The sequence below is a fragment of the Quercus suber genome, unplaced genomic scaffold (assembly GCF_002906115.3).
Source record: "Quercus suber isolate HL8 unplaced genomic scaffold, Cork oak 2.0 scaffold_431, whole genome shotgun sequence".
NCBI lineage: Eukaryota > Viridiplantae > Streptophyta > Magnoliopsida > Fagales > Fagaceae > Quercus > Quercus suber.
Window position 1 is genome coordinate 185,312 of NW_027069882.1, and position 23,054 is coordinate 208,365.

Genomic DNA, 23,054 nt, shown 5'->3' on the forward strand with positions numbered 1-23,054 from the left:
AGCTAGTCAATCGGAAATTATATCCTGTCAATTTTGAATATGATGTAAAAGGATTCGTGAAAATGAAATTCCATTTATTCCATATTAAACATTGTAAACGCATAACATTTAGCACCAACTAAAGTTGGAGACCAAAGACAGGCAATAAATACATTTGACTCAGTACAAGGAAGCATTGTAATGCTTTTCTTGTTTCATATCAATATCGTGGCGGATTAAATGTCTCACCAATTCAAGCCTCTCTGGACTGCAACCATGATGTAATTTGCTTGAAATATTTCAAAATAGAGCCATTGAAAACAATTTAGTGACAATAGACAATTTGCTTGAAAGATTCCAAGTAGAGCTAATTTTGAACACAATTTAGTGACGAGACAATTTCTACCAACTTCATCTGCCCCCTCCTTGACAATTCTCATGATGCCATGCCATTGTGTCCTTTTTCCCGGAGCTCGTTTGTGAGAATTTATTTGCATTGAATTATTGGATTAGAAAAATAAGTTTAAGCAAAAATATAGTTCTACTTAGAAAAAGTAAAAGTTTAAAGTTGTATATAACTAGATAAGTTGAAATTTTCAGGCAAGAGATTGTAGCACTCAATATATATATGCTAGGCTGTTTTGACTGGTCAAGAAAATGACCACTTGTAATTACATTTTGCACTTCTAAGTACATCTTGTACCATAGTAAACAATGAGAATACCATTATTTAACTTACAAAAAGGGTATTCCCCTTGCTCTTCCCTGACTAGCAGAGTCAGTTTATTTTATTTTATTTTGAGGAAGCTTTGTTAAAGACGAGTAAACTGTACAAAGTGAGAATTTTAAGATATGCTAAATTGAAATAAGACTAGTGCATCAAACACTGAGCTTAGGGTGGAAATCAGAGCTGACAAATGGTGCGGTGAACTCATCCAAACAAGCCATCCGGATGCGTTCGGGTGTTGCAGGATTATCCAGAGGAAACCAGTCATTACAACCCACTTCTGCTCTTGCAGCTGTAATGGCATCTTTGATAGCAAAAAAGACAGCTGAGGCCAGAAAAAATGGAGGCTCACCAACAGCTTTAGATGAATGGATGGCCTTCACATTTGGATGACCCTGTCGATTGACAGATGCCATGCCATTGTGTCCTTTTTCCCGGAGCTCGTTTGTGAGAATTTATTTGCATTGAATTATTGGATTAGAAAAATAAGTTTAAGCAAAAATATAGTTCTACTTAGAAAAAGTAAAAGTTTAAAGTTGTATATAACTAGATAAGTTGAAATTTTCAGGCAAGAGATTGTAGCACTAGTTCTACTTAGAAAAAGTACAAGTTTAAAGTTGTATATAACTAGATAAGTTGAAATTTTCAGGCAAGAGATTGTAGCACTCAATATATATATGCTAGGCTGTTTTGACTGGTCAAGAAAATGACTACTTGTAATTACATTTTGCACTTCTAAGTACATCTTGTACCATAGTAAACAATGAGAATACCATTATTTAACTTACAAAAAGGGTATTCCCCTTGCTCTTCCCTGACTAGCAGAGTCAGTTTATTTTATTTTATTTTGAGGAAGCTTTGTTAAAGACGAGTAAACTGTACAAAGTGAGAATTTTAAGATATGCTAAATTGAAATAAGACTAGTGCATCAAACACTGAGCTTAGGGTGGAAATCAGAGCTGACAAATGGTGCGGTGAACTCATCCAAACAAGCCATCCGGATGCGTTCGGGTGTTGCAGGATTATCCAGAGGAAACCAGTCATTACAACCCACTTCTGCTCTTGCAGCTGTAATGGCATCTTTGATAGCAAAAAAGACAGCTGAGGCCAGAAAAAATGGAGGCTCACCAACAGCTTTAGATGAATGGATGGCCTTCACATTTGGATGACCCTGTCGATTGACACAAAAACACATGAGCCAGGGAAGTAAAATGTAAGTTGGTACAGATTTAAGTGAATACCAATAGCAAACTCTAGAAAAGCAAGGGAAGACAATAATTTACTTTTGACATAAAAATAACAATACAAAAAGTTAAATCCCTAATAAGTTACAGCCAAAGTTAATAGCTTAATATTATATACTTAATTTACCAAATGGGAAGTCATCATTATAATGGAGGCAATGCAAACATGGTTTGAAGGCTAGGTAACAAGCAGTCTAGCATTCACTTGGTTTATTGGATTATGGTCTTTGGTTTAAGAATATGGTCTTCTATAGTCTATCTAGGGTTTTCTTATAAATAACTAATGTTCATAATATAACAAGGGAGCGTTTTCTTGAGGTTCAATTCAAAACAATTTACTATGGATTCAGTAGTTCCATACTGGTTAAATAATTGATGTAGGAGCACAACTAGAAATTGTTTCAATATTTTATTTTGGATTTTCATTGGATTATTTCAAACTTTAAGTTTTTACTGTTTAATTATTTAGTTTTGAGTTATGATAACGCCCAAGGGTTACCATGTGACTGTTCTAGATGGTGAAGCTGCATCAATAACTAGATTCATCCTTTCCTAACAACTTAAACTTTTGGTACAAGTGATAATTTATAAATGTTTAAGTTGAATCGTTAATAAATTTGAGTGTTACTCTTCTTGTTCTTCTTTTTTCTATTGCAATCTTGCACCATTGATTTTAAACGAGCCAACACAATAGATTAATCAAAATGACATCACAAAATCACAGTTCTACAACCTTCCCTTGGACACCTTACCCATCCCTAAAGTGAAAGATAAGCCATGCCATAATAGCATCTCATTTTCTCTCTTTGTATTAAGATGCAGTAAGTTCAACACCTATTTTTGTGTTGTTCACATCATGTAAATAACCGTGAGCATTCTCATGTCTCAACTCATTTTTAAATCAAAATATCATTTCTTGTTAAATTTTTAATATTCATCCAAATCTCTATGTTCAAATAGGTTCTTCATTATAGAGGTGATTCTAAATCAAATAAAAAATAAAAAACACAACCCAGCCCACTCCCAACTCCCTAACTTCATTCCCAAAGGCATTTGAGAAGCAATTAGTTGAGTGTACCTTCAGAAGTGAAACATTGAATTTGAAGGGGACATCATTCATAGAGGGAATTTTGTAACTTCCAGGTCCGCATGTGTAAAGGCATCCTGGTGGGATCCACTTATGAGCTGCATCTCCCCACTTTAGTTCTTCTAGGGCTACCCAACCTAAACCTTGTGTAAAAGCTCCTTCAATCTGTTAGAAAAATCAAAGCATACACCAACTCATCAGAATATAAATTAAGACCATATTGGTTTCAAGTGTAACAAAATCCAACAGAAGAAATGTTCAAAGTGCAAATAATGATCATAAAAATGTCCACACAGCAGACAGAATATACGAATAATATCAGCAACTATCAAATAAATGGCACTGGAGTTCAAACATTAGTTTCCCAAGTTTACAAGACTATAACATATGAAGCAGGACTGGCATTCACCTCAAAGTCCAGAACAAAAGGATTTCAGTACATATATTTAAATGACTTAAGTATTAGGAGGCTGAGGAACCGATATATATATACATATATATACACAATTTAAAATATAATATAGGAGAAAATGAAAAAAGGAAAGTAATAACAAAAAGAAAAGAAAAGAAGAGTCTATCCAAGGAAAAGCACCTGTCCAACATCAATTGCTGGATTGAGAGAATATCCAAGATCCAAGATGACATTTGCCGCCCTTGTGTGAAAATCTCCAGTCAATGTGTCAATTTCAACCTCAGCAAATGCAGCACCATATGTGAAATACTTGAATGGGTTTCCTTTACCAGTCTTCCAATCAAAGTCAAGTTCAGGGGTGATATAAAATCCATGCGCTGAAAGGTCTATTCGTGCCATATAGCATGCATTCGCCAGCTGAGAATAAATGAAAACACAACATAATTTTCTCATCAGACTGCCCATGAGAACAAAGGCTCTCAATAGCAAAGAACATTCATACATCTAAAATAGCATTCATGTTAAATAACATATACTACTTTTTAAAATTTTGTTTGTTTCCTTAAAGAAAATATAGAACTCATTCAATCTGTAAAACAAATAGATCATACATTTGATGATTTGATCATCCAAAGGATTAAGGCAGTTATACAAAACTATGAAAACAAAGGTACCTTAGCAAACGAGTCAAAATTATCTTCTGAAGCAATAGGCGCCATACGTGCCTTTATTTGCTCGCATGCATCCAAAACTGCTGATCCATATATATCAGAACTTGCAGAAGCAGCTGTTGGTGATGAATTAGGGACCTGATTTGGCAGCACGACAAAAACAACATACATATATGTTTATAACTTTATACTGTATATGCATACATGCATGCAAGTATACATTTATCATTTATGTATGAAGAATAAGATGATTCAATACCATTATTTAATACAAAAGAAATCCGCGATCTATTTCTAGCTTTCACACAGAATCTTGGATGGTTTCATTTCCACTTTAATGTTAAGAAATGTTACCATTCCATGATTCTAATGGAGACTGATGAAAGAAAACATTCCAGGTTGAACCACTGGCAATATAGAGAGTTTAAGAATCAATTAAAAAGGCCAAGCACTTCTTTTTCTTTTTTCTTTTTTGAATTATTTGGAAAAGGAAAAACAGAACAAGTGGAAGGGGCTACTCCTCTCTAAATATGGGTTGCAGAAGATATTTTATGATGCTTGTTACTGACTATGAAGCACAGGTGCGTTTCCGGATTCGGGTGCGGGTGCGGGTGCAGCGGAGTGCGGCGATTAAAAAATTATTAAAAATATTTTTATTTATATTTTCTATATATTTTTACTATTAAAATATTCTTAAAAAATACATTACTATGCCTTGATTCACAAAACAAAGAAAGAAGAAGACAAGAAACCCAAAATAAAAAAGAAAACACAAAAGAAGTAACAAATATTCAAAATAAAATTGAGGAAGGACAGATTTAGGATGTGCCTCATTTAAAGCCGATTTCGGCTATTCCAGCATGATTCAAGGCCGATTTCAGCCTGTTTTGGCCGTTTCGGTCGCCGCCGATACGACCCAATTCAGCCAATATGGCTTGATTCTGGCCGAATCTGCCCAGTTCGGCATGAATCCATGAAAAAAAAAAAAAAAAAGAAGCACTCAAATGCGGCACCGACACGCGGGCAGCTGCATCAGACGCTGCACCCCGCATCGGACTCTGGTGTGGCACCTCCCAGCCACATCCGTGCTTCATAGGTTACTGATACAGCTGTCACACGTCAGATAAGTAATTATGCGGAAATCACATGTTTGATACCCTTATCATCTCACATTAGTCAATGTTTTTAAATATATATATATATATATATAAGGACAAGTATTTTACAAAACTTCCATTTTATTCATTTTTTCTAGCACTTTTGATAAAAGGATACAGCCATGCCAAGTCCCACCAGTGATACCAATGATTATTTTCTGCTGAACATGGTCTGGAGTAAATAACTAAACAAGACGTAAAACCTTTAACAAAACATCACTTATTACCTTGTCAGTACTTGTCTCAGAAATAAAGACAGAACTGAGAGGGATATTGAAGGCAGAAGCAGCAATCTGAGCAATTTTTGTGTGTAAACCTTGCCCCATCTCAACACCTCCATGTGTAACTAATACATTTCCATCGGTATAAACATGAACAAGAGCACCAGCCTACCGTCATTAGGCAGATTTACATAATCAGGATCTGATGACATGATTCTAGAATAAACATAAAATGCAAACCTCATAGCCCAAAAGCAAGAACGTCATAACAAATTCAACCAGTAATAATAGTTCAGCAATCTATAAATTTTCAAAACTGATGGAGTACCATGAAAGCAACCACTATAGACATATATACAGGGCATCCCAAAACAAATTCTAATATCCAAACATTAATTTGGCACATGTCAGATAATGCCAAGGGTACTTCAGTTTGGGCTCAGCAGTAATTTAGTCATCTATTTATATGGATGTAATGCTTTCTCTTCAAAGGAACAGAGTAATTTTTTTAATTTTCAGAAACAAAGAAGCTTTCTATTCAATGGTAAAATGTTAGTTTCAATTAATCCTAATTCTTTTCTCAAAAAAAAAAAAAAAAAATTCCTAACTGTGCCACCTCTTGCACAACTACTATTCATTTATGTAGTTCAAGCAGCTAGGAATAACTGAAACAATGGGGAGAATAAAAATGTAGAAAGGAATTTGCAGTGCGTCACCCTCTGTGGGAAGAGAAAATATTGAAGCAAAATTTTGGAGCAGTAGCTACTCATCTCCCAGTTCATATCCAAGGGAGTTTAATCTTGTTGTGCTGGCAGAGTTTACATAAACTAAGTTACAAATATTGGAACTTCACCCTAGAATTATCCCTGAAAACCACTCCCCTCCTCCCTTGCAGCAGGAACATAATCTCCCAAGTTCATATTACTTCTTTCAGAGCACAAACCAAACTGATCCTCAAAATGCCAGTAAAGTCCATATAGGCTAATCAATATTGTAGAATCAATTACACATACAGAAAACATGTTACCTGGTTCATGAACTTTGCCGTAAAGGATATGCCAAATTTGGTCGGAACAATAGCAATTCCACGCTTCCTCCACCGGTTATTAACATTGAACTGGTTAACTTCTTTATGAGCATTCAGAAAGTCACAAGATATTTTCAATTCATTCCAGACCTGGGACAATGTACAGTGTTGAAGTTGTTGGCCATAGTGCAGCACTGAACCTTCGCCTTGAAAATTAATTTCCTAAAAATAATTTCAAATGATGAATTTAATAGGAAGAACAATAACAACAGCAAGGGTAGCAATAATAAACTGAAGCCATAACAAAAGAAAATCAAGTTGAGAAGATAGTGTAACTTACCTTTATCTCTTCTGGGCTTTTCTTGAGTTCTACTGCAATTCTTTGAATCCAATTTTCAGCAATAAGCATACCTTGAGGACCACCAAATCCTCTAAAGGCAGTGTTACTGGGGTAATTAGTGAAGCAAACCCTTCCAACAATCCTCACATTTGGTATCTCATAGACATTATCAGAGTGAAACATAGCACGTTCGAGGACAGCAAGAGAAAGGTCCATTGAATTTCCAGCATTATTGTAAATTTCAAGATCCAGTGCAAGCACTTTCCCCTCATTTGTGAACCCAACCTAAGCCAAGTAATGACCTTTCATCATTTTTTTGTTCCATCACATAAACTTTCAAAGAAAAGTTGATGAGTGCAATCATAAAATACCCATTAAATCAACAGGAAAATTTTATAAGACAACTATACCACCAGCTATGCCATGGTATTAAAGATTGGAATATTAAGAAGCAATACTTCATAAAATGAGTGTAGCAAAAAACAAGAACTTAGATGAGTGGAAACTAGAGATACTTCTTTTTTTTTTTTTTTTGAGTGGAAACTAGAGATACTTAAAAAGATAGGTTGATGTTGGAAAGTATGTCACTTTACAAAAACTAAAGACAAAATCACGGAATTAATTGCTTGGAGTAAATCAAGGGATTGAATGAATCAATTATGTTGATATGAAATTCAAATTCAAAATACATGTAATAACTTGATAGTTGGCCTAATTTCAAATTCTATAAATCCCATTATAAGTCTAGGTTCCTTTGAAATGTGTTATCAATCAATCAAGCTCTTAGGCATTTGATGTTGGGGACATAGGTCTTAGTGACCAGTTCTCTTTATGTTTCATAATATTTCAAAATTTGACAATAAAAATAAGAATGATGTTGTAAACCCCTTAGGTGAAAATAAATAATATGGAAGAGTCACTTAAGATGGTTTGTATAGGTAAAAGTAAAACAAAGACCAAAAGGTGGCAGTGAGAACAGGTAGAAGGAAGCTTAAAACAACACGAGTAAAAATGTTGAAAAAAGTGCTAAGGAGGTCACGAGCAGCATGCTATTGCAAAGCCTAAAAAGACAGAAGCTTTCATTTTCCATACCCAGTTTGGTTGGAAATAATCCTAGTTACATTGAGATAATTACCTTAATGAAAAGGTTTAAAAAAACAAAAACAAAAAATACCATAGGAAAAAAAAAAACTGAAAAGAATTGGAGTAACAGAAGTGTATGATAAATTGAAGAAGTGAAGGAGGTAAATCCTTTCTTTACTTCCCTCTTCTTCTCCATTCTCTTCCCTTGAACCTAAAAAACTAAAACAAAACCGAAAATTTCAGCACATATCTTGCTTAGAAGGCACCTTAAACATTATATCAAGTGGGCTCGTGGCAATATAACTAAATTGCCAAACTTAAGTATACTGAAATATAGCTAATCCAATTAGAGTACCAAATATAATACCTTGTACTTTCCAAGAAAGCTATGCCGCTGTCCAGTTATCATCATGTCTATATCCCTGTCTAACGTTATTTTCACCGGTCGACTCAACAGATATGATGGAACAGAAGCTGCAGCAGCAAGGAAAGCTGATCTTGTCTCCTTCCCACCAAATCCACCACCAATTCTCTTGGTTTTACAAACCACTTTTGACATTGGAAGACCAAGAACATGTGCAATGTACTTCTGGTGCTTCTGAGGGGCCTGCACAAAGCATCTCATTGTAATCTTAGAATAGAAAAATGTCATGCCATAAGACTAACAAGCATCTAGGCAGTGAAGTTTGCAACTGATAGGTCACCATTTGTTTCAAAAGCTTGATCATTGTTCTAATACCATGATAGATTACCACTTATTTCAAAAGCTTAAGCTGATAGAAAATAGTAAAAAATGGATTAGTCGACCCAGTCTATGAATCTATTCTAACTATCAACTAATTCCTCAAATTTTAAGTGAAATGGGGATTGTTATTCTTTTCTTTTCTTTTTTTACAAGTAATAAAAATATATTATAAAAAGAAGTACTTTGTCCCTGAACAGTATACAGTGAAATGGGGATTGTAATTCTTTCTAACTGTCGATTATAATGACATGTCAAGGGGCCCAACTAGAAGGAATTGTCAGAGAAATTTGTGTTATATATGGAAATTTTTCATATATCCAAATCATGATATAAAACTATACTAAAAATATTGTACCAAGAGCACAAAGCTACCACTTCTATCTGGTCTGGTAAATTTGAATGGTAGGTAGACTTACCCCCAATTTCATTTTAGAGGGGGTAGATTCCTAGACAAGATACGGAACTTAACTATTTGTGTAAAAGGGGGGAGAGTGAGAGGATTTCTACTCTGACTCTCCAACGCTAGTTAATACATGCCGATGAATTTTTAGTCCCTATGTATGTACAGATATATGAATATTCAATCAACTGCAGTATAGAACAGACATGAGAGATGTTTTCATTTTAAAGTGATAACTAGGAGCAGTAAACAGCATGACATCCAGTAAGATTAAGGGAGATATCAGATGGATGTATACAGAAAAAAGGATTGGACCAACAAAGACCATTACATCAACCCATGTTAAACTGACACCAAATTATAATTCACCACGTGCATTGCAAAGAAAATTCTGTTGTGCCCAATTAGTCCAACTCACAAATTCAGTAATCGCAATTTTGATATCTTATTTATGCTTCACATATCCGATCCTAAATAAAAAAAACCTCATCTCATATAAAATCCCTTACTTTCCATAAGAACCATAAATATTCCCAATGGCTAAATATATCCAAAAATTTATATAAAAAACAGTAAAAAGTGGCTGAATTCATATCTATTTCACTTTACATTCAATACTCCTATTAAATCTAAATTGGTGTGGAGAAGCCCATGGCTAGGATAAGCATGCAGGAGAGGTGGCAAGCTAACTTACTTGAGTGGATGAGATCATATGAACCTCGTTGCCACAATCCATTGTCCATATCAAGCTGCTATTTGGCTCCAAGTAAAAGTGCTCCTGACCTCCCACTTGAACCTCCCCCTCCAAGATCTTGTCACATTGCCCTGATTGAAAACAAAGATCCACATTCCCTTTTCTCAAACACTTCTCCGTGTTAGGATGGAAACTTTTAGCATTAATGGCATCCTGTATTGATAATATGGCTGGGAGCTCTTCATAGTCAATATGGACTTTTCTGGCTGCTAGTTTTGCATTTTCATGCGTATCACCAACAACCACTCCTATAACCTGAATAAATTATACACACATAATTCCATGGATTTAGAAGGAAAAGAGTGAGGAGAACTGAAACATCCTACAGAAGGAAAAAGGGCAAGCATGCCAATGAAAAAAAATATTGTAGATTAAAAATTTTACAGTAAACTACATACCTGACCCACACAAGTGACAAATTCTGTAGCAAATAGTTCCTCATCTTCAATAACTGGTCCAATTTTATTATCACCAGGCACATCTTTGGCTAGAAATATGCCTGCAAACCCAGGTGAAGCTTTGGCTTCCGAGTCATCTATTGAAAGTATACGGGCATGAGCTTTTCTGCTCAATATTAATGCAGCATGCAAACTTCTAGGAGGAATTGGTACGTCATCAGTGTATTCTGCCTCTCCTGTAACCTAGAAACAGTCATGATGTTAACAATAATATCATGATGATACTCTTGGGGACCAAAAACAACTAGGAATAAGCATACAACAAATAATAATAAACAAGTTCAACATTTTAAACATATTGAAGATTAAGATGACTGCAGCCAATTAACATATGACAATATAATCTCCACATACACAGTCCAAATGTCCATTAGTGATATGGGAAGATAGCAAAGTAAAAGTTATGCTACCTAACAACAACAAGAACAACAATCATAGTCCCAAAAGCTATGCTACCTTGATAACTTTAAATTTTAAATTTCTAATATAAAATCAATAAAATCCAAAAAACAATGCACATAATTTTATATATCAGCAAGGATAAAACTCAATCAACTGTTACTCTTCCTACGTAAATACCTGAAGTCTTGACGAAAGATGAACCTCAGGAGAACCCACAGCAGTCCCATGTTTTATAACTTCATAATCCTGGCTTCCTATAACAGGTGGGCGGTGGAATGATTGTATAGCAGATAGATGTGATAATTCTATGCTCTCAACAGATTTCTTCCCATCCATTTGATGAGAAACCCATAGGAAAAATTTGAAGAAGAAACTAAGAGTTAAAGATTTCCGAAACTCAACCATCCCACCAGGAGCGTCTTCCTTTATGATGATATCCTTTTGTAAGATTTTCAGAGCATCCTGCAAGAGCTCCTGGTTCCAACACTTCCCAATGAGAAAATCTTTTGTTTTAAGTGCAGAAAGAGAGAGTGGAGCAACCCCACCATAAACAATGGATGCATCTGAAATCACCCACTTTTCACCTTTTTCCTCAAGATGAACACGCATTCCAGCATTTACTATTGCAATATCATCCTCTCGACGGTGAGCCTGCTTAAATTCTTTCACAAACTCAAAGGACCTAGTCCACGGTAAGAATACAGAAAGTAAGATTTCACCCTGTGTGAGATTCACCTTACGGTAACCCAGGAAGAAATTTTCAGCCAGGACTGTCCTGATGTTCCCTTTGCAATCAATAATTTGAAACTTTGCACCAGCAGCCATCCAGAGAGGGTTCAAGTCTGATATTGGACTTGCAGTACATACATTCCCACCAACAGATGCAACATTTTTAATCTGTGTTCCAGCAAACCACTTCAACTGTTCAATGAAGGCCTTACAAGAATAAGTTTCATCAACATCACGCTCTTTCACAACCCTTCTAAGAAAATTCAAGAGTTCAGAGAGCTTTACTGCAGCACCTATCTCTAAGCCATCATCCTTCACACTCAACACATTAAGTTCAGGCACATGTGTAATAGAGATCAAAACCTTATATTGCATTCTCTTCAACCGCATTTCAATTCCTACTTCAGTATTGCCTACCAATAACTTTGCATCTGGGTATTTCATTTTTAACTCTAGGACTTGTTGAAGTCTTAAAGGTCGATACCATTTAAGCGCACCAAAACCACTCAATTTTAAATAAGTTGATTTTCTCAATAATAGCTCAGGGGGGAAAATAAGTTCTTTGTCTGTATATCTGCTTCCATCTACCTCACTGTAAGAGACAGGTTCATACCTATCCCCACAAGTGACACTTTGTTTGTTGGTGTCTCTACCGCTTAGACTTTTTGATCCACATGAACAAGGCTTCCCAGTTGAAGGACAAATAATATTACCTCCTTGAAGGCTTAGTGAAGAGTCAGTGTACAGAACATCATTTGTTTTGGCAAAGACACGAAATGCATCAGCAATTGGTCTGTATCCTGTGCATCGACACAAATTTCCTGCAAGGCATTCTTCAATCAGCTCTTCACTAGGTGGTGTTTGACATGACCTCAGCAAGGCATACATGGACATGATAAAACCCGGAGTACAAAACCCACATTGCGAGCCATGAGATTGTGCCAATGATTCCTGCAGAAAATTTTGGAAACATACTTGAGGACCACAGTTAGACAAACTCAGCACCACAGAAAGTGGCTATAATAAATACAAGTAAACTACTGCAATCTCCAAAGCAGAGCAGCTTGATCAACTAAAATATTAGTTGATAGGCTTTCCTTTTTTATTATCTGGATCTAGCTACTAGGTTTACAAGATCTGAATAACTTGATCCAGAGAAGAATAATTGTCCGTTGAGGTGAAGAGCTAGGTTTTGCAGTTATATCAGGATGAATTGTCAAATTTATCATATCTTTAGCTAAAATTTATAAGCATTACATTCCGTTTTGATAATAATCATGCACATATATACTCAGTAACATATATACTTAGTTACTGCACATATTCAGATTTAATTCCACACGACTAGGGGAAAAAATGATATATTTTCACAGTGTATTATTTGTTTAGAGAACATTGAAAAAAGGGAAGTTCTAGACGATATCTAAAAAGATTAAGCTGATTGCTGGAATGAAGAACAAGTTGCGCAAAGCCACATTAGATATTAAGGGGAGAACATTTATTTTTTGCAATTATTATAGACAAGAAAAAGATTTGCCTTCCAAAAGGTAATCAAAACAGGGAAAAAGAACCAAGTGTTGACACCCATGGTAGAACATATAGATACTTCCTTGCCCCTCCAAAATTATTTTTGAAATTTACCACAAGAACCATGACCATAATTTTACTAACAAACTCAACAAAATACTAGAACCATAAAAGGCAAAATATATTACTTGAATTGGGTGCAAGCCATGTCTGCGGTTTCCTACTCCCTCCACTGTAATTACATGCATCCCTTCTACAGAATAAAGAGGAGCCAAGCATGCATTGATAGCGTAGTGCCTGAAAGAGGTTTGTCAGAGCTACATTTAAATTTCTGATAATTTTATGGGACACACCTCAGAGGAAGTAGGAAGCAGGAAGCAAGAGGCACTAATGAAGAAGTAGAGAGCAAACAAGAGAAAGAGACTCACATGCATTTCTTCAAATTTTTATCATAATGAGAAACCATAACAGTGCAAGCTCCACAACCACCTTCCCCACAGCCAAGCTTTGTCCCCGTCAGACCAATATCTTTATTGCCAAAATTACAAAAGTATATTAGATCAGAATTTTCCCATAAGGGATGAGGAAGTAGATACTTAAACATTTTGGCCAATAACAAATCAATGTATCTTCAACGAATTTAAAGGAACAACAAACAATCAAGGGTTAAGAGAGGAAAAGACCAAGCAATTAAGGGATGAGAGAGATCCAAAAAGGATTTAAAAACAAGACAAAACAAAAAACATTTAAGAAAATCTAAGATTTAACATATCCACAGCCAAAAACCTTTAACTCAACATTTGAAAGGCATATGAGTATATGACATAATGAGCTTAAGCCAGAACAATCAGACATGAAATTCAATGATACTAGAAAAAAATCTCTTTCAAAAGAAATACTGGTCACCATTATGAACAAATTCTTGTGGTAATGCAATTTCAGCTACCACATTTTAAGATTTTGACCTCAATCTAGTAGGAAATTAAAGACAAAAGACCACAATACATTAAAAATTGTTACACGATTATAACAAATGGATGTGGTTTGGGTCCAGTGATCTGGTGCACTGGACCCAAGCCTTGCCCATAACAAATATCATTAAAAAAATATCTAAACAGAAAATAAAGGAAAATTATTAATGACATGTTCCTTATCTTATATTAATAATTTGCTAGTCTATTGTGGATAAGTTGTGGGAAAAGTAGAAGATTGTTAAATCCAAAAAATATACTTTTTTTAGTATTGATGCATTGCGATTCAAAATTTCTTTTTTATTTAACTCCCTTCTTTTATCTTGCCAGAAACTAGAGGCAAACAAATCAACAACAAATTAAAAAAAAAAAAAAAAAAAAGTTCCTTTTCTCACATTTCTTAGCAACCAAAAAAAATAATATGATTCTAAATTAAATTCTGAAGAAAAGCAAAAGCAGAGGTTTAAGTTCACCAATAATAAACAGAACCCAGAAACAAATATCACTAACACATAATATTGAGCCTAATTAAGGCCAATGAACTCTATCCAACTGGCACCTCCTCCCCTTATAAGTTCGGGGGGGTGGGGGGGTGGTGGTGGTTACATCATGGATTCAAGACCTACTAGGGGAGTGTATAATAATAAGGTGAGTTGAGCTTCAAGAATGTCTTTCCCTCTCATTACTCTCTCCAATTTTCTTGGCAACAAAACAAACCAACTTCCAAGAACCCAATTCAAACCACAAAGAATTGAGTAATAAAGATAAATAAACAATAATAATATTAAGCCTAGTTAAAGTTGGGTCAAGCTTCAAACTTTCTCTTCCTCTATCTCTTTAGTTTCATTTTTTTCTGGGCAACCAAATAAAAAAAACTTCAAACTCGCGTTTTATCAAACAGTCAAAACTCATATTTTTCTCTCTTTTCGTTTCCTCTAATTTCTAAAGCAACCAAACAAACTAAACAAAACCCAAATCACAAAAAGTGTCAGAGAAAAAAACCAAACAATCATAGATTGAGAAAAACCATGTCGTTTGTACCTCTGAGATACTCAAGAAGAGTCATGTGGGCCAACCCATCAGGCAAAACTTTACGAACTCCATTGACATACAGTATCGCCTCCTCTACCACCGGTTCCAGCTCTTCCTCTTGGTTTTTCAACGACCCCATTTGCTATATTCGAATTTCAATCAGATCCAACTGGTTATTACTATCACTGCGATTGTTATGCGATTGTCAAAGCTAATCAAGAACAAGCTTAAAAAAAAGAAAATTATTTCTATTTTAGTCTCTGGATATAAAATAGAAACTTGAAATGGACAGGTTTGGAGGAGAATGAGTTAAATATACAGTATTATTTTATAGATTCGGTTCCTTGAGTATCTTTTCTTCTACTTTTCTACTTGCACCATTTTCGTACTTTCATTTTCAGACTTTTTGTGAACTCTATTAAGATTTTCAAGTCTGTGTGATCTTTATAGTGTACGTTACCATGAGATTCTGTGAAAGTAAAAGTTTTAAGATTTTTTTGGATTTATATTCATTTTCATTTCCCAAAACAAACCTTTTTTTTTATGAACCCCAAAACAAGGCTTTTTTTTTTTTTTTTTGAATAACACTAATTTTTAAATAATTTTGTTAGTTATAACGTTTTTAAAATTATTTAAAAAACTAACAACTTAAGTACAATAAACTCGATTTTGGAATGCCAAACTCAAGTTCGTCAGACTCATTTTCTGTCAAATTGAAATCAAGCCTTACAAACTCGATTTCGATACTCACTTAACAAAAACAACGAAGAGAAACAACCAAAAAAATCTTCTTCTCAAACAATCAAACACAACAACCCATTTCCAAAAGCTCTTCTTCTCCAACAATCAAACACAACAACCAAAGAGAAACAACGAAATCAACAAACCCAAGCAAACCCAAGACCCACCTAGGGTTTTGCTCGAATCGGATCAAATCTGGGTTTTGCTGGAGTTTGTTAAAGGTAAGAACTGAAGTTGAATTCTGAAATTTAAACGAAATCAAGTCCAATAGGCTCGAGTTCTATGACAGTCCAATGTTGAAATCGAGTTCATTGTACTTGATTTAGAACACTGAAATTGAGTTTATTGCACTCGAGATATTAGTTTCCTAAATAATTTTGAAAACATGTTAACTAACAAAATTGTTTAAAAATCGGTGTTATTTTGAAAAAAAAAATCCCCCAAAACAAACCTTTTTGATTCCATATTCTATATTTAGGTATCTCTATATATGTGTCATAACTTTTACCTTTTCTATTACAGGAAATCTATATTGCGAATATTTATATGGGTAACTTTTATCACATTTTGACATAGTCGATTGCTTTCGGATGGACTCACAATGTTTTCTCCACCATTCAAAACACTAGCAAATGCGATTTCAAAATTAAATCTATATTAAGAATATTTGTGTTGTAACTTTTATCACAATTTTGACATAGTCGATCACTTTCGAATGAACTTACAATTTTTTCTCCACCACTCAAAACGCTATTAAATGTGATTCCAAAATTAGAGCAAGTATTAAGTCCTTGGATTCATATTATTTTCTACTTGTTAGGAGGCAACATTATTTGACATGATCTGTGAACACAACACAAAGTTAGCTAATTAGGATTTAGGTTTTAACAAATTCATGTCAATATGAATTGACTTGTTTAATAAATAATTTAATTTAAGGAATCTCAATTGTAACTAGACTAGGTTTTTTGGAGTGTGGTGTATATGTGGTTAGCACTTTTCTCTGTTCATATAGAATATTTACTAGGTAGGATTCTTGTACTACAAATATGAAAATAGTAAACTATAACACAAATAGCTCTTCCTCCTACAATAATGGGATGAACAGTGAAGTTGTGGGTTTAAGACTCATTAGGTGCGTGTATAATTCTATAATATAAAAAGAAAAAGAGTGAATATGTTTGTAATCTATATATATATATATATATATAAACCAAAGTCTCTGCTGGCACCACAATTCCAATACTTATCTTCTTCTTTTTTGGATAAAACCCAATATTTTAAGCTGAATTTAATCTAAAGATGATTATTTTTTATTTTTTAAAATCTGCAATAAAAAGATAAGTATCCGATTGTAGGGACTCAATTTGGAAAAGCCCTTATAAATCAAAAGGAAATTCATTTCCCATAAGCCCAAACAATACATTTTTAGAAGGTGGGTTCAAGAACTAGGCCCTAACAAACGGACAACGCCCAAAACAGGACTTCCACCAGTTGAAGGTCGGCACACTAAGGTTACTCATCAAGGTTTCTCCTCGGCGTCGATCCGAGGATCCTACTCGAGGTCCCCCTTCACTGTTCTGTTGGTTCCCCTTATATAGCCCTCTTCTCACCATCTCTTTCTTCCACCTGTTGATCATCCATGCGCTTCCCTTCTAACCGTCTATCCCATCAGCTGTGTTATCAGTAATCATGTGATTTGTAGTGGCCAAGGTTGCCCTGTTCAAGAGTCACATCTCCATTAGTGCGGTCAGAAGATTAGGTGAGCGCATTTATTGTGGAGGTAACAACCTGTCCTGGGCTTGTTCCCCCACTTGGTGTTGTCCTCGATCCACCGAGGACAGGGTCATCCTCGGCGGGGTCCCTACAGCTCAGGCCTTTATACAACGTCCTCGGGCGATTTTCTATCCTCGGCATGGGCCTTGGGCCGGGTGTAAAATGGGCCGAGGCTATCAGACTTTCAGGCCCCACACCGATTTATTGCAATAAGCCCGAAAACAAAGTTAATTAATTTTTTAAAAACCCTACAACCAAACTTCTTGAACTCTACATTATAGAGTATAATTTTTTTATTTCAAAATCTTTTGATTATGCCTTAATTTAGTTTCTGCTAATATATATTAGATAACAACAAAAAATTAAATATATATTAACATATGCCGCACCCACACATACCATTATGTCCTAATGCTATTCAAACTCATAAATTTATTTGGGACTTGTAAGGTCCGTTTTTGTAGCCCAAAAGATATGGGTTCCATAGGCCCAACGAACCCAGAACAATGAATTTGTAGAGAGTGGATCGAAGGTTTAGACGCTCGCCAGCGTTCATGAAGCATTAACTACTTTTCTTTTATTGAAAGATACTAAGACCAATTTACAACTGGGGGATGCTCCTCGGCCCATGGCCGAGGAGGTTTTTCCTTCCCAAACTCTCGTCCCCACTTACTGAGTTCCTCCCCTCTTTCTTATATCCTCCTCCTTTCTTTCTGCTGATCATCCATTGGCCTCCTCTCTGACCCTCCGTCCCATCAGCGGTCTTGTCCGTACTCAAGTGGCTCACCAAGGTCGATGTTGCCCTGCCAAGGGGTTACATCCCCATTAATGCGGCCAGGAGAGTTAGATGAGCACATTCAATGCAAAAGTGACAGTTCACCTCAGGCTTGCTCCTTCGCCGTTCTCCTATCGCCGACGCGTGGCATTGGGCCCTCTCCTCCTCGGATATTCAAAGCGTTCTCTGGTGGAATGGCCCTCGTGTTCCCCCGAGGTCTCGGATGCCCGAGGACGGGCGCTCCTCGGATATGGTCCTCGGGAGTCGTCTTCGCGCTTTCATCCTCGGACCATTCATGAATCCTCGGCGTGGGCCTTTTGGGCCTGGCTTGGAGTGGGCCGAGGCCGCCCAATATTCTGGCCCCACAATAGCCCCTCAAAATCTTGCTGCACGTATCCTCGGGCGGGGAGAAGGATTTTGACATCCTTGGCCATACCCCCCGTCAGCACTGGGGTCCACTCATCTGTCCAAAGCACGTCCCTGACGTTTCGGAGCGCGTAACGTGCCCGTCATTAAATTCAGGCGGCTCTGTGCTCCCCACGTCCAATGAGGCATTACCAATCCAACAGTGCAGGTTTGTCTCGCATTTATAGGCGGGAAAACCCTCATGGCTCCTCGATTTGGGGTATAAATATCCGTACGAACCGCTTCTTCCTGTTCCTTACTTGTGATCAAGAATTCTCGTGCGTCCTTCCTAAGTTCAGCTACAATCTCATTTACATCTCCAGCACAAAAAGCCTGTCCGAGAAGCTCCTCCTCTTTCCAGTAAGTCGCTCTGTGTCTCTCTGACCTCTCTTTCTCTTTACCCTTTTTTCTACTTCGCCTGTTCTTTCTTAGTTCTTTTAGGCATCAACTGGGATGGGTAGGTTTAAGAAATACGTTGATAATGCGGAGGCGATGGAGAAATTCATCACCGACCACAGAATTCCTGGCAATGTAGGTCTGAGATATTGTGAGGATAGGGATTGACGTATACATAGGTAGGAGGGTGAGGTGGTAATTCCCATCGTCGCCTTCCTTGAAGGGGGGATGACGATTCCCATGGGACCGGTGATGAGGGACTACCTCACGCACTTCTGGTTGGCCCCTACCTAGTGTGGGATAAACGTCTTTAGGATTTTGGGCTGTGTGGATGCCCTGAATGAGAAGATGGGGCTTAGGTTGACCCACCACGACGTGAACTGTTGCTACAACCTTCAGCTTCTCAAGGGCAAGTCTTATTACCTAAAGACGAGGGATGACAGGGTGCAGCTCATCCAGTGCCTCCCTGAGTCCAGCAAGGGGCTGAATGAGGACTTCCTCATCGTGTTAGGGGAGTGACACGATGGCCTTCACTGCCCAACAACAGAGGGAATACCAGGTGGGGCGATAGGAGTAGGAGGGGTCTCAAGTTCTTTTGCCCCCTTTTTTTTTACATCCCTTTTTCCTTTTGCTAACATGGTGGTATTTTCCCCTTGCAGACCCGCACGCCTTTGAACACCACTTCCATTTGGTCAACCGAGAAGATTTGCAGAAGGCCCTGAGGGCGTCAGTTTATATAAACGAAGACGACAATCAGGTTAGGGCTGCCTACATAATTTTGGGGTATAAACCTGCCCAGAAGTCGTTTCCGGTTCCAAAGCACGTTATCCAAGCCAACGATCCTCGGCTTCAGAGGATTATTGTGACCGAGGACGGATTTTCGTTCCCCGAGGAGCCCTCCGACCAGGAAGCTGTCACGCTAGCCGTCCCCTCCTCTTCCCAACCATTCGCCGAGGCCGCCGAGAAAGGTCCAAAGAGGGAAAGGGACGCGTTTGACGTTTTCGCTCAGCTCAATCAGTTCGAGGACCCTCCTAGGGACTTGGGTGATCCTAATTTGACCGAAGCAGACCTTCTTGCTTCAGAAGCACCTCCTTGGCCGAGAATGGGTTACAAGAGGAAGCCCTCCACCAACTTGCTGGACCTGATTGAGGGCCAGCCGGGGGAGTCCCAACAGAAACTTCCTACTCCACCTCCGAAGACTAGGTTAACTTTCGCTCAGCAGAAGCTCCCTCCTCCTCCTTCTCAGACGCGCTCACCCTCTGGGTCCGTGCCTGCCGGCCCTAAAAAGAAAAAAGATAAGGGTAAAAGGCCTGTGGAGGATAAGACGGTGTCCTCGCAGGAGGAGGACACTCCTCTGCGGCCGTCTAAGCAGCTCAAAATAGGCGACAAAAATCAGGAGAGGCAGGTAGTCGACACCACTTCTTCCGAGGCCCAAGCCTGGCTCCCAGCCCCGATGCTCCGTGGGGAGCCCTTGAGGGATAACGCCTCCCTCAGGGACTTTAATGAGGGCGAAGGTGCGCGCGTGGCCGACGCGCTGGAGAGGAGCCTGCTGCTCCCGGCAGACATGGCCGAGCTTAACTCTTTGACGAGCGAGCAGGTCTTCCTCAGCCTCAAGCGATATGTGGGGATGGTAAGGGCTATAACTTCGACTCTTCTCCCACTCTTTTTCTTTTATTAGGCTTATAGCGCATTGGTTATTCTGACAGGCTGTCCAGGCTATCTTTATGTTAGAGGGGGCGGCGAACGACCAGAGGGATGCCCTCAAACAAGAGCGTGATTAGCGCTTTCGAGCCACCGGGGCTCTGAAGAATTCTGAGGCTGACCTCGCCAAGGCCCGAGAGAATTTGAAGGCGGTGACTAGGGAGCTGGACAGTGCACTGTCTGGTCTTGAGGGTGCCCAGAACCAGGCCAAGGAGCAGACGAGGCGCCTGGGCGAGGCGGAGGAGCAGCTGCAGGTCGCGAGGGATCTGATTGCAGACTTGCAGGCTAAGGTGACAAAGGCCGAAGGGGTCCAAAGGGAGGCAGAATGGGCCAGAGAGCAGGCTCGGCGGGCTAAGGACGAGGCTGACTATGGCAGGGAGATGGCCCTGAGTGCCAAAGAGGAGGCTGAGACCGCAGCCTACGCTGATGGGGTGGCTGCGGTAGAAGCCCTCTACAAAGGTCAAGTCCTGGGGGTGTGTAGGCGATACTGTTCCCAGGTCTGGGCTGAGGCCCTCAAACAAGCTGGGGTGGAGGCCACGTCCGACCTATGGAAGGCGGAGAGCGTGTATTACCCCCCCGCTATTCGTGAGGCCGCCCCGGAGGGCACTAAGGCCGGAGAGATTGTTGAAGAGATGGGGGCTGCTGACCTAAGGGAGCATTCGAGCGAGGGAGTGCCCCAAAAGATAGTGGAGGTCCCGTCCGATGATCAAACCCCCACCACCGAGGAAGCAACTGCTCTTGCCTCACCCTTGCAGGCCGTCCCCTCAGGTCAGGGCTCGGAGGGGTCAGGGGTTGCCCCTGTCCAGCCTGAGTAGAAGGAGTAGACTCCCCGGCGTCTCGGCTCGTCCTACTTTCACGTCGTTTTATTTTATTTTGTTGTGCTTCTCCTCTATGTACTGTGGCTCTTGCCATGCAATTTTTACGGACTCATTATTGTAATACGAATTTAATTTCCCTTTCTATTTATTTCAATTGCTTATTTGTGCACACGCTGCCTGCTTTTCCTCTTTTCCTTCGATCTGCACGATTTTAGCTCGAATTGTATGTCGGCCAATTGCACCAGTAACGATGATAAGGAGAGAGAACGTATGTATGGGCAGCCCTTTTGTGTCTCAAGGGCTAGGTGGGGCTTGATCCTTTCCTAACTTGTGACATTTTATAGCTAGTCTCCCTGTAGGCCTGAGTCCGAGGACTGTGTAATGCCCCTGTTCTGTTTAGCACTCAGGTGTAGTTGTGTGATTAGTTTCCCCATAGGCTTGAGTCCGAGGACCATGCAATGCCTTAGTTCTGTCTAACGCTTCCATTTCTCTGTAAGTATCTAGTTTCCCCATAGTTTGAGTCCGAGGACCATGCAATACCTTGGTTCTGTCTAGTACTTAGGTATAGCTGAGCGGTTAGTTTCCCCATAGGCTTGAGTTCGAGGACCATGCAATGCCTTGGTTCTGTCTAACGCTTCCATTTCTCTGTAAGTATCTAGTTTCCCCATAGGTTTGAGTCCGAGGACCATGCAATACCTTGGTTCTGTCTAGTACCCAGGTATAGCTGAGCGGTTAGTTTCCCCATAGGCTTGAGTCCGAGGACTATGCAATGTCTTGGTTCTGTCTAACGCTTCCATTTCTCTGCAAGTAGGGGTTTATCCTCGGACCGCTTTATTGGAGACGATTCCTCCTTGGGTCGGACTATGATCTTACACGTGGCGTTGACCTCGCCTCCAGCTCGAGTCCCCCATCTTTTTCATTTACGAGGCGTCCCTTAGCCGTTCGCGCTCCGCGCTTAACATTTCGGTGTGCGAGACGCGCCTTCATTAATGTCCTGGTGAATTAATACAAATCCAACGGTCTATGGTCCCCTTGGAATTTGGTAGCTTCGTGATTAGCATTGCTGATAATTCTCTTTTCGAATTCTGTGTGGATTAATTCCTACCAGTCTTCCTCCTTTGTATAAGGCTTTTCCGGGGGGAAGGTTTCTCCACACTCCATGAACTTCCCAACGCAGTTAGAAACACGTCCCTTCAATTCCCCCAGCACCTTCAATAACCTCGCCAGGATTGTGACCAGAGTTGGTAGATATGAGGCGGCTTTGGGCGGGTGTGAGGACACCCGGGCCAGGGGCCGTTGTGGCCTCAGCCCCCACTGGGCTTCCGACGCGGCAAAGTCTAGGCGTAACACTGATAGTGCCATGTCCGGTGGCCAGGAAGGATGTCGCTGAAGTACCTAATGTCTTTCCCCAAAGCGCACCCCCGACAGAGGAGACACGCGAACACATGTCATGGATGGTGCCCGAGTGTTGCCGTC

General features: G+C 39.0%; 1 protein-coding gene across 1 annotated transcript; it reads right to left on the reverse strand.

Annotated features, from left to right (window-relative positions):
- Positions 1–1,348: 1,348 nt before the first annotated feature.
- On the reverse strand, positions 1,349–15,386 carry LOC112010557 (xanthine dehydrogenase 1). Its single transcript, XM_024042905.2, has 14 exons — positions 14,976–15,386; positions 13,392–13,491; positions 13,152–13,260; positions 10,885–12,387; positions 10,246–10,488; positions 9,788–10,102; positions 8,316–8,555; positions 6,866–7,150; positions 6,526–6,747; positions 5,505–5,666; positions 4,124–4,258; positions 3,630–3,866; positions 3,029–3,202; positions 1,349–1,877 (listed from the first exon to the last, which is right to left on the reverse strand). The coding sequence occupies exons 1-14, from the start codon at positions 15,103–15,105 to the stop codon at positions 1,635–1,637; spliced, it is 4,098 nt and encodes a 1,365-aa protein (XP_023898673.2). The 5' UTR covers positions 15,106–15,386; the 3' UTR covers positions 1,349–1,634.
- Between the last annotated feature and the right edge of the window lie 7,668 nt (positions 15,387–23,054).